General features: G+C 50.4%; 4 protein-coding genes and 1 long non-coding RNA gene across 5 annotated transcripts; 3 read left to right on the forward strand and 2 right to left on the reverse strand.

Annotated features, from left to right (window-relative positions):
* Positions 1–155: 155 nt before the first annotated feature.
* Positions 156–1,937, reverse strand: LOC112342070. The gene has a single exon (XM_024663284.1). The coding sequence runs from the start codon at positions 1,935–1,937 to the stop codon at positions 156–158; it is 1,782 nt and encodes a 593-aa protein (XP_024519052.1).
* Positions 1,603–3,735, forward strand: LOC9636660 (flavanone 3-dioxygenase 2). Its single transcript, XM_024663273.1, has 6 exons — positions 1,603–1,686; positions 1,797–2,243; positions 2,309–2,610; positions 2,680–2,918; positions 2,981–3,302; positions 3,373–3,735. Exons 2-6 carry the CDS (start codon positions 2,138–2,140, stop codon positions 3,604–3,606), a joined length of 1,203 nt encoding a protein of 400 aa, XP_024519041.1. The 5' UTR covers positions 1,603–1,686; positions 1,797–2,137; the 3' UTR covers positions 3,607–3,735.
* Positions 3,736–4,648: 913 nt separating this feature from the next.
* Positions 4,649–5,410, reverse strand: LOC112342071. Its single transcript, XM_024663285.1, has one exon. The coding sequence runs from the start codon at positions 5,408–5,410 to the stop codon at positions 4,649–4,651; it is 762 nt and encodes a 253-aa protein (XP_024519053.1).
* A 1,169-nt stretch (positions 5,411–6,579) lies between these two features.
* On the forward strand, positions 6,580–7,276 carry LOC112342065. Its single transcript, XR_002990821.1, has 3 exons — positions 6,580–6,701; positions 6,759–6,989; positions 7,055–7,276. It is a non-coding gene; the product is annotated as an uncharacterized LOC112342065 (long non-coding RNA).
* A 227-nt stretch (positions 7,277–7,503) lies between these two features.
* LOC9636357 (flavonol synthase/flavanone 3-hydroxylase) lies at positions 7,504–8,352 on the forward strand. The gene is made up of 3 exons (XM_024663286.1): positions 7,504–7,664; positions 7,728–8,049; positions 8,119–8,352. Exons 1-3 carry the CDS (start codon positions 7,504–7,506, stop codon positions 8,350–8,352), a joined length of 717 nt encoding a protein of 238 aa, XP_024519054.1.
* Positions 8,353–10,703: the final 2,351 nt, after the last annotated feature.

Below are 10,703 nucleotides of genomic sequence, written 5' to 3' on the forward strand. Positions count from 1 at the left end.
AATGTGAAAGAAAGAAAGCATTTGGTCGCTCTTGCCAGTTCTCTTTTTTGAAAAACGCTGGAAGCATCCTATTCTATTCTTATTGTTTGGCCTTTCATGTGATCATTGGTTCTTGTACAGCTTGGAACCAAAAAAAATGGAAGATGAAAGCTCTGCTAGCATGACTGGACTCCATCGTCAACAGTAGCAGGAGCAACTTTTCTCATCAACCTGGGCCTCACCTCCGCACGGTAGAACTTGGCGGACCTCAAGCTGAGAACCACGGCGATGGCGCACCCAAACAAACAGGTAGCAGCCATGACGAAGAAGGTTTCGCTGTAGCACTTGGCACCGTGGCACAAGAGCCCGGCCTCCAGCGTGTCGGGGCCCCGGTATCTCCTGGCTTGCCGATCGTAAAACACACCCGCAACTTCCACCGATAGGACGAACGTCCCAATCCCCTTTGCGATGTTTGGGAAGCTCTGGAGAACTCCATAGTGCTTGAGCCCGAAGATCTCCGCGATGATGGTCGACAGCACCGCCCACTGGCCTCCGGTGGCGAGGCCGATGATGATGGAGCCGATGTACAGCGCGCCGGGAAGGCCCAAGGCGATGAGCAAGTTGCCGAGCGCTAGAAAGCCGACCACCGCAGCGAACACGAACGGCCGTCCAATGCCAAACTTGTGCAGGAGTATCTCGGACGCAAAGCCGCAGCCGATTGCTCCCAGGAAGTCCCAGATGTTGAGGAGAGCCACGAAGATGTTCATCCTTGCGGTGGAGTATCCCAGGGAGTCGCTCAGCTGGCCCAAGTTGTTGTAGAAGGTGGACACGGTTCCCAGGCCGCAGGAAGTCGCGATGAGCATGAGCCACATATCGATGCTCAGCAAGGCGTGGACGAGCCTGTAGTCCTTACCTCTCGCCGGGACTTGGAACCATCTGCAGCTGCCAGCGCCGGAAGCTTGAGAAGGAGAATGGTCGACGACTTGCAGAGCACTCGGGGTGGAATTCATATCCGCGAGCTGAGCTTCAGACTTATCAGTTGGCGGTGGTGCGTGGATGCTTTCAAGTTGATCGACAGACTTCTCAGTTGGCGGTAGTGTCTGGATGCTTTGCAGTTGATCGACAACACCAGCACCGTTCGAATGTGATCGAAGCTCAGCTCGGACAACCAGAACAACCGGAGGTAGGACGATGACCAGCATCAACCCGAAGAACACCAAAGGCACCGAGTCTGGAAGCCTGCTCGGTATGGTCCCCTCGATGACTGTGACCACGAGGAGATAGCCCGCCAAGGCAAAAGTGGTGATGAGGAACGAGTTAAGAATGGACTTGTCGCTGGGCCTCTCGACGACAGGCACGGGCCCGAGGAAGAGGCCAAGCAGCAGATACAGGAACGTCGGTAGCAGCCCCAGGAAGAGCAGAAAGGAGCGAGCGTGGAACTGGAAGAAAGTCTGGAACACAACCGCGAATGCGGTTGCTCCCAGGCCATTGCTGCCGTCGAGCAAGCTCAGCAGCATCCCCTGGTGATGTTTGGGGAAGTTCGTGGCACAGGTCGACAGGACAGCAGTGACTGCAAAGCCTACAGAGGCGCCGACGAGAAACATGTAGAAGCTCATTTGCCATGCCGGTGGACGAGCAATCTGGTGGGTGATGGCGAGCCAGGCCATGGTGTAGCCGAACAGGTTGAGCAATGCGGAGACGAGCATGGTGAGACGGGGTCCGACTCTCGCATTGAGCAAGCCGGCCAGAAAAGCCATGCTAGTGCCGAGATCCTTGAAAAAACTGATGGTATTGACGGACTCTTGCTTGTAATGCAGGGAGACTTTGAGCTCTTGCGAGAACAAGCTGAAGCTGGTGAGCGTGCCTCCGGTGATTGCTATCAGGTAGAAGCCCGACACTGCGATGATCCAGCGATTGCTGGCGATGGAGAAGAGTTCCTTGGCCATTGCTAGCGCCATTGCCGCCAGCGCTGTGAGATAACATGAAAGCTCTATAAAATCATCGTGCTTTATGATAAGGCTTTTGCTTTGCAGTCCATGCCACGACCGGACTTGCGTGGACGATCTTTCCGGTTCGATACAAAAACGTGACAATTCCGAAGTTTCGTGGCTCCAAGTTTTCTATGTCGTGGGTCAACTAAGTTGAGCATTGACGCTTGATGTGGATCTGGGGCAGGGCCAGATGCGGACGCTGGTCAAGTCACGGGTACGGAAAAGTCTACAAAATGGTCTTGAGCGGGGGACGGATCCGGAATCGGCGCAATGGTAACGTTCTTATCATCTTCGTGCTGCCGACTTGAAAATTTTATTTTTTGCAACTATATAAGCAGGGCACTGGGAGGACACTGATATCCGCATCTCAAAGTTGAGAAAGCCTAGCATCCAAGCATACATTTCCATTTCCATCTTTCATCTTTCAATCTTTCTTGCTTACACAGTCCCATCCATGGCTGGCATCAAGGCATTTGTTGACAGCTGCAACGGGACGCTGGACAGCGTTCCAGACAGATACATGATGCCGAATGAAGCTGCCGATGTCTCCCGGTACGCGGTGCTGCCGATAGTCGATGTGGCGAGCGAGAGCTTCGAGAGGGATCTCGTTGACGCTTGTACAAAGTACGGAATGTTCTACGTAAGTTTTCAAGAAGTGTCTTTTTCCTGTAGTACATGTTTGCTAAGTTGTTGTTCTTCTGACTTGCAGCTCAAGAACCACGGAATTCACACCGAGGATGTGATGAGGTGCGCTCTCGAGTTCTTCAACTCGCCCAGCGAGGACAAGATGCGGTACTACACCGAGGAGATCTTCACACCCGTCCGCTACTGCACCAGCATGATGCCTTCGAAAGAAGAGAAGCTCGAGTGGCACGACCACCTCCAGATGTGGCTCAAGGAAGAGTCCCTCGGAGCGCACCCCTGGCCCGCGTTCCCAGCCAGCTACAAGTCAGTATCACGCTCCTTGATTATGGTATTGCTCTAGATTGCTGACGCTCTATATGCAACAGGGACATTGGATCCGAGTACGCCAGAAACATCTTCAAGCTCGGGAAGAGGATGCTGTTGGTCATGTCCGAGGGACTTGGCCTCCGCTCAAACCGTCTTCTGGAAGCATTCGCAGACATGGTTCTTCTGACGCGAGCAAACTTCTATCCGACTTGCCCGAATCCGAGGCAGGCCTTGGGCATGGAAGGCCACACAGACAGCGGCGGCCTCACGTTTGTGCTCCAGGATGGAGTCGGGGGATTGCAGCTGAAGCAAGGCGAGGATTGGTACAACGTGAGGCCACTCGAGGGAATGCTGGTGGTCAACATGGGCGATCAGCTAGAGGTACGAGCAGTCGAAAACTTTTTGAGAAACTATGGATTGATCTTTGTCTTGGTTGATTGTCTTGTATCAGAAGCTGAGCAATGGGAGATACAAGAGCATATTGCACAGGGTGATGGTGAACTCGAAGAGCTCAAGGCTGTCCGTCGGGGCGTTCCTGGGGCCGTCACTAGACGCGGAGATCAGCCCGATTCCAGAACTGGTGAGCCAGGAGAGTCCGGCAAAGTACCGCAGCAGGACTTATAGGGATTACATGCACGAGGTGTACACGGAGCACTTCTCCGGGAAGAATGTCTATGTGGCTTGAGTCTTTGGGGGTAGTCAAAGGCATCAATTTTTTTCTCATTCTCACAAATAAAACAGTTGCAAGAAATGTTTGCTCACAAGGATCTTAGTTTGATAAGCAAAGATTTTATCACAATATTATATAGAGGTACGAAATGTCATGGCAAGCCGACTGTGTGCTGCGTAGAAGATCGCAAAAGTTTAACAATCTGGGAGGAAGTCCAGCAATGTATTGTTAAGCAATATAACTTTTTAAAATCACAATATGAAAGCCACACATACTGTAGTGTGCGGTGTTGAATGCATGTTTAATCCTAAGTAACTGACAGCTAAGCACAAACCCTTCGAAGAACAAATTTCTTCAGAAAGCTGAAGAGATGTTTGCTCCATAATATTGTCATGAAGAAAAGAAATGGTAGCCGATGACGTGGCGCGCTGCCAACCCACGTGAAGCGTGAAGCGCCACATCAACATTGGTTGTTTATTACTCAAGAAATCACTTTTTTCTAGATCTGTTGCACCAAAGAGCAAGCGCTACAAGACGAACCCAGCAAGCTGGACGCCGAATTCCGCACTGGGAGCTCGATCAAGGACCGCGACAACCTGTAAGAGCAGCTCCCAATCGATGATCAGGGAAACACTTCTATAGCTCATGGATCCGGGAGGTGCTGGGGCAGGAAGCGCTTCTACAACTCGTGCATCGGGGAACCGAGAGATTTCTCCAGACGTCGATTCAAGGCTTGCAGCTGGTGGCGGTGCTCAATGTTTCTTTTTGACATCGGCAGATGGTCCCAAGTTAGGGCGGATGAAAAAGCCCATTCGGAGCCTTTTTCTGCGGAGACAGCAATCACGCAGGGCCCACTAGGTAATGTTGATATTAACTTCGCTTTTTACTGCATGGTTTGGTTTGGCACAATGGATGAAAATGGAAAACCAAGAAGATGATCCGAGCCGGATTAAAGTACCATATTTGGTGCTTTCCACACAACTATTAACTTTGCGGGAGTAAACGATGGTCAAGCAGGGCACAGAGCTCATGGAGCTTAAAAAAATGCAAGACTCTGCTAGCATGCATCGTCAACAACAGCAGCAACTTTTCTCGTCAAGCTGGGCTTCACCTCCGCACTGTAGAACTTGGCGGACCTTAAGCTGAGAGCCACGGCGATAGCACACCCAAACAAACAGGTGGCGGCCATGACGAAGAACGTTTCCCTGTAGCACTTGGCACCGTCGCACAAGAGCGAGGCCTCCAGCGTGTCCGGGCCCCGGTATCTCCTGGCTTGCCGATCGTAGAACACACCCGCAACTTCCACCGACAGGACATACGTCCCAATCCCCTTTGCAACGTTTGGGAAGCTCTGGAGAACTCCATAGTGCTTGAGCCCGAAGATCTCCGCGATGATGGTCGACAGCACCGCCCACTGGCCTCCGGTGGCGAGGCCGATGATGATGGAGCCGATGTACGGCGCGCCGGGAAGGCCCAAGGCGATGAGCAAGTTGCCGAGCGCTAGAAAGCCGACCACCGCAGCGAACACGAACGGCCGTCCAATGCCAAACTTGTGGAGGAGTATCTCGGACACGAAGCCGCAGCCGATTGCTCCCAGGAAGTCCCAGATGTTGAGGAGAGCCACGAAGATGTTCATCCTTGCGGTGGAGTATCCCAGGGAGGCGCTCAGCTGGCCCAAGTTGTTGTAGAAAGTGGACACGGTTCCCAGGCCGCAGGAAGTCGCGATGAGCATGAGCCACATATCGATGCTCAGCAAGGCGTGGACGAGCCTGTAGTCCTTCCCTCTCGCTGGAACTTGGAACCATCGGAAGAAATGCATAATACAGCACCCCTCACTCTTACGTGGTTGCCCCTTTGCCACGCTCACTCCTCGCGTCCTCCGTGGCGTGTTTAGTCACGCCCAGCTCTGCACCCTAAATGTTTAAGAGAACCCATTGCCGCGATCATTAGGTTCCATTAAACTATGTCTTTGAAAGGGATTCTCTTAAACATCACGATTGCTCCACAATTGCACCTAGGAGGCTGTTCCACAAGCAGCAGTCCCACTCGGGCATATCTCTTTGATAATATAATTTATAATAATGAGGTGGCATGCGCATGTAAGCAATGAGGTGGCATGCAAATCCAAATAAACAAATGGGGCCCACCCTAAATAAGGGGGGGTGCTGTATTATGCATTCTACCCGAATTCATATCCGCGAGCTGACCTTCAGACTTATCAGTTGGCGGTGGTGCGTGGATGCTTTCAAGTTGATCGACAGACTTCTCAGCTGGGAAAGTCGGAGGAGGAGGCGGGCGAGGGTGGTGTCTGGATGCTTCGCAGTTGATCGACAACACCAGCACCGTTCGAATGTGATCGAAGCTCAGCTCGGACAACCAGAACAACCGGAGGTAGGACGATGACCAGCATCAAAATGACTGTGACGACGAGGAGATGGCCCGCCAAGGCAAAAGTGGTGATGAGGAACGAGTTAAGAATGGACTTGTCGCTGGGCCTCTCGACGACAGGCACGGGCCCGAGGAAGAGGCCAAGCAGCAGATACAGGAACGTCGGTAGCAGCCCCAGGAAGAGCAGAAACGAGCGAGCGTGGACCTGGAAGAAAGTTTGGAACACAACCGCGAATGCGGTTGCTCCCAGGCCATTGCTGCCGTCGAGCAAGCTCAGCAGCATCCCCTGGTGATGTTTGGGGAAGTTCCTGGCACAGGTCGACAGAAGAGCCGTGACTGCAAAGCCTACAGAGGCGCCGACGAGAAAAATGTAGAAGCTCATTTGCCATGCCGGCGGACGAACAATCTGGTGAGTGATGGCGAGCCAGGCCATGGTGTAGCAATGCGGAGACGAACATGGTGAGACGGGGGCCGACTCTCGCATTGAGCAAGCCGGCCAGGAAAGCCATGCTGGTGCCGAGATCCTTGAAAAAACTGATGGTATTGACGGACTCTTGCTTGTAATGCAGGGAGACTTTGAGCTCTAGCTAGCTGAAGCTGGTGAGCGTGCCTCCGGTGATTGCTATCAGGTAGAAGCCCGACACTGCGATGATCCAGCGATTGCTGGCGATGGAGAAGAGTTCCTTGGCCATTGCTAGCGCCATTGCCGCCAGCGCTGTGAGGTAACAAGAAAGCTCTATAAAATCATCGTGCTTTATGCAAAGGCTTTTGTTTTGCAGTCCATGCCACGACCGGACTTGCGTGGACGATCTTTCCTGTTCGATACAAAAACGTGACAATTCCGAAGTTTCGTGGCTCCAAATTTTCTATGTCGTGGGTCAACTAAGTTGAGCATTGACGCTTGATGTGGATCTGGGGCAGGGCCAGATGCGGACGCTGGTCAAGTCACGGGTACGGAAAAGTCTACAAATTGGTCTTGAGCGGGGGGCGGATCCGGAATCGGCGCAATGGTAACGTTCTTATCATCTTCGTGCTGCCGACTTGAAAATTTTATTTTTTGCAACTACATAAGCAGGGCACTGGGAGGACACTGATATCCGCATCTCAAAGTTGAGAAAGCCTAGCATCCAAGCATACATTTCCATTTCCATCTTTCATCTTTCAAGCTTTCTTGCTTACACAGTCCCATCCATGGCTGGCATCAAGGCATTTGTTGACAGCTGCAACGGGACGCTGGACAGCGTTCCAGACAGATACATGATGCCGAATGAAGCTGCCGATGTCTCCCGGTACGCGGTGCTGCCGATAGTTGATGTGGCAAGCGAGAGCTTCGAGAGGGATCTCGTTGACGCTTGCACAAAGTACGGAATGTTCTACGTAAGTTTTGATGAGGTGTCTTTTTCCTGTAGTACATGTTTGCTAAGTTGTTGTTCTTCTGACTTGCAGCTCAAGAACCACGGAATTCACACCGAGGATGTGATGAGGTGCGCTCTCGAGTTCTTCAACTCGCCCAGCGAGGACAAGATGCGATACTACACTGAGGAGATCTTCACACCCGTCCGCTACTGCACCAGCATGATGCCTTCGAAAGAAGAGAAGCTCGAGTGGCACGACCACCTCCAGATGTGGCTCAAGGAGGAGTCCCTCGGAGCGCACCCCTGGCCCGCGTTCCCAGCCAGCTACAAGTCAGTTTCTCGCTCCTTGATTTTTCGTATTGATCTAGATTGCTGACGCTCTATATGCAACAGGGACGTTGGATCCGAGTACGCCAGAAACATCTTCAAGCTCGGGAAGAGGATGCTGTTGGTCATGTCCGAGGGACTTGGCCTCCGCTCAAACCGTCTTCTGGAAGCATTCGCAGAGATGGTTCTTCTGACGAGAGCAAACTTCTATCCGGCTTGCCCGAACCCGAGGCAGGCCTTGGGCATGGAAGGCCACACCGACAGCGGCGGCCTCACGTTTGTGCTCCAGGATGGAGTCGGGGGATTGCAGCTGAAGCAAGGCGAGGATTGGTACAACGTGAGGCCACTCGAGGGAATGCTGGTGGTCAACATGGGCGATCAGCTAGAGGTACGAGCAGTCTAAAACGTTTTGAGAAACTGTGGATTGATCTTGTCTTGGTTGATTGTCTTGTATCAGAAGCTGAGCAATGGGAGATACAAGAGCATATTGCACAGGGTGATGGTGAACTCGAAGAGCTCAAGGCTGTCCGTCGGGGCGTTCCTGGGGCCGTCACTAGACGCGGAGATCAGCCCGATTCCAGAGCTGGTGAGCCAGGAGAGTCCGGCAAAGTACCGCAGCAGGACTTATAGGGATTACATGCACGAGGTATACACGGAGCACTTCTCCGGGAAGAATGTCTATGTGGCTTGAGTCTTGGGTAGTCAAAGGTACAAATTTTTTTCTCATTCTCACAAATAAAACAGTTGCAAGAAATGTTTGCTCACAAGGATCTTAGTTTGATAAGCAAAGATTTTATCACAATATTATATAGAGGTACGAAATGTCATGGCAAGCCGACTGTGTGCTGCGTAGAAGATTGTAAAAGTTTAACAATCTGGGAGGAAGTCTAGCAATGTATTGTTAAGCAATATAACTTTTTAAAATGGCAATATAAAAGACATATGAAGCTTCTTATTATATAAACTCTCATCATTTTCTTAAGGCAGTGAAGAAGCTTTGAGGTATCAGAATGATATGACTAAGGTGAAAGTCCTCACCAAAAGTAGTGGTTTTCCAGCAGGTCTCCATTCTTTCTTTTCATTTTTCTTGAGATTTTTAGCTGCCATTTGAACTTTAATAGATATTTGAGAATGTATTTTTAAGGGGTATTAATGCTCCTGATCCCTTTGTATGAAGTGTTTTAACCATTGCACATGCATAATCTCTAGAGGATCAGTTTGCTGGATGTTATGCTAAACCTCATAAATTTGTGGTTTAATTTGTTGCAAGACTTGATATAGTGCTTTCCACTAAACAAAGAGCCCTTTAAATAAACCATATATTGTAAGATGGGGAAAACAAATTAACACCAAGTCATCCACTTGGTACTTTACAGGTGGACAATGATAGGAGTTGTAGTGCCATTGTTGTCCCATTTGTATATGGCCTAAGTGTTCGGTAGATTTTATTCGGACAAGTGGAAGAATGTTCGTCAAATATTAATCCCATGATTTAACATTAGCAGCTCATAGCAATTGCGAAGGTAAACTCAGCTCTATTGGTAATATTGGATCATGACCATATAAGAGTTTATATGGTGAAACACCAATAGAACTCTGCACCCCTGTGACATATGCATACCGAAGAGATGACAAATAATCATCCCAATCCAAATGCTAAAAGTTCATATACTTCGCGATCATCCTTTTGAACATTCAAATGAGCTATTCCACCAGACCATCTGATTGTGGATGATAAGCACTCGTGAAAGTGTGGTGTATCCCCAACCGAGATGTCAAAACATAAAATGCCTTAGCCATAAATGCGGGATCATTATCCGAAAGAATTTGCTCTGGATAAGAATGCTAGAACACCACTCGATTAAGGAGGAAGTATCCAACAACAGTTGTAAAGGCACTAGCAAAAGCACTAACTTCCACCCAATGAATCAAGTAATCAGAAGCAATAATAACATACTCATTGCTAGCAATTGACTGTGGAAAAAGTCCCATAAGATCAAATGCCACCAACTCAAATGGAGAAATTGCAATTAACTCTAATGGTCCTTCTGGAGCACGAAGGAGAGTATTACAAACTTAGCACCAAACGCAGTTATGCATATACTAGATAACATCACGTTGTACTTCTAGCTAATAGAAAAACTTGTGTAGCTTGTCAGTTACACGACGATGTCCCATATGCCCACCTAAAACAAGAGAATTGTGGTAGGCATAGAAAAACCGCAAAATAAAGATAGAAGGCACTACCAATTGTAAATGATCATCAGAATCCGTTGTAAGCCACAAATTTTTCCTTTCCAATTTGCCAGCTTACCTCGTCTATCCGACCAACTCTGCCTTGGCTTGTGCTAAGTTCCCTCGCCAAGGTTCCCGCCTATGGTACCAGCTCCTACTTGGTCCTACTTGGTTTCAGCTACTCACTGCACGAGCAACAGAGTGTTAGCCATCCATCTACGGATTCCCAAATCTCTCCCAATCCCCCTCCCCGGGTTAGACTGGACTTAAGGTTTGGTTACACTCCCCGCAGGCACAAGCAGCCAAGCACACCAAGCCTCTAAGTTCCTAACACCCCTTGGGACCACAAGACTTGATTATGGGACCCTCTAAATCCCAAGTCTTGGGTGCAGCACTTGCTTCGGGACGTCGGGGCGAAACACCGTGGCCTAACGGCCCAGTATGGGTACCTCTACCCCCCCACTTCCATCCCAAAGGGAAGGCCCAAGCCCCTAGGAAGGGCGAGGACCAATGAGCCACAAGGTACTCAAGTGGGGCACCACTCCACATAAGCCGGGAGCACCACAGTCGGTTTCCCTTTCGGGAGTGGGAGCTGCTCTTGAGCACTTCCTTGGGTGGCCCCTCTGGCACCACTCAAGCCCATGCTCACTCCCACCCAAGGCCCCTCGGCCCCAGTCTCAACCTCAAGTCAGTTTGGAAGCACCACTGGAGAGTTCCTTCAAGACTGGTTCCTGGACCTCACTATCCCTATTATACTTTTGGAACCCCCTGCAGCCCCCCCCCCCGGGAAAAGCACGCTTTGGGCTT

Source organism: Selaginella moellendorffii, unplaced genomic scaffold, assembly GCF_000143415.4.
Source record: "Selaginella moellendorffii unplaced genomic scaffold, v1.0 SELMOscaffold_98, whole genome shotgun sequence".
Classification (NCBI taxonomy): domain Eukaryota; kingdom Viridiplantae; phylum Streptophyta; class Lycopodiopsida; order Selaginellales; family Selaginellaceae; genus Selaginella; species Selaginella moellendorffii.

Bases quoted from the DNA above. Each gene is read 5' to 3' on its own strand.
- LOC112342070 (XM_024663284.1), bottom strand. From the start codon at position 1,937: ATGGCGCTAGCAATGGCCAAGGAACTCTTCTCCATCGCCAGCAATCGC.
- LOC9636660 (XM_024663273.1), top strand. From the start codon at position 2,138: ATGTGGATCTGGGGCAGGGCCAGATGCGGACGCTGGTCAAGTCACGGG. The intron at 2,919-2,980 runs GTCAGTATCACG...TATATGCAACAG, and splicing joins GCGTTCCCAGCCAGCTACAA to GGACATTGGATCCGAGTACG. The intron at 3,303-3,372 runs GTACGAGCAGTC...GTCTTGTATCAG, and splicing joins ACATGGGCGATCAGCTAGAG to AAGCTGAGCAATGGGAGATA.
- LOC112342071 (XM_024663285.1), bottom strand. From the start codon at position 5,410: ATGCATTTCTTCCGATGGTTCCAAGTTCCAGCGAGAGGGAAGGACTAC.
- LOC9636357 (XM_024663286.1), top strand. From the start codon at position 7,504: ATGCGATACTACACTGAGGAGATCTTCACACCCGTCCGCTACTGCACC. The intron at 7,665-7,727 runs GTCAGTTTCTCG...TATATGCAACAG, and splicing joins GCGTTCCCAGCCAGCTACAA to GGACGTTGGATCCGAGTACG. The intron at 8,050-8,118 runs GTACGAGCAGTC...GTCTTGTATCAG, and splicing joins ACATGGGCGATCAGCTAGAG to AAGCTGAGCAATGGGAGATA.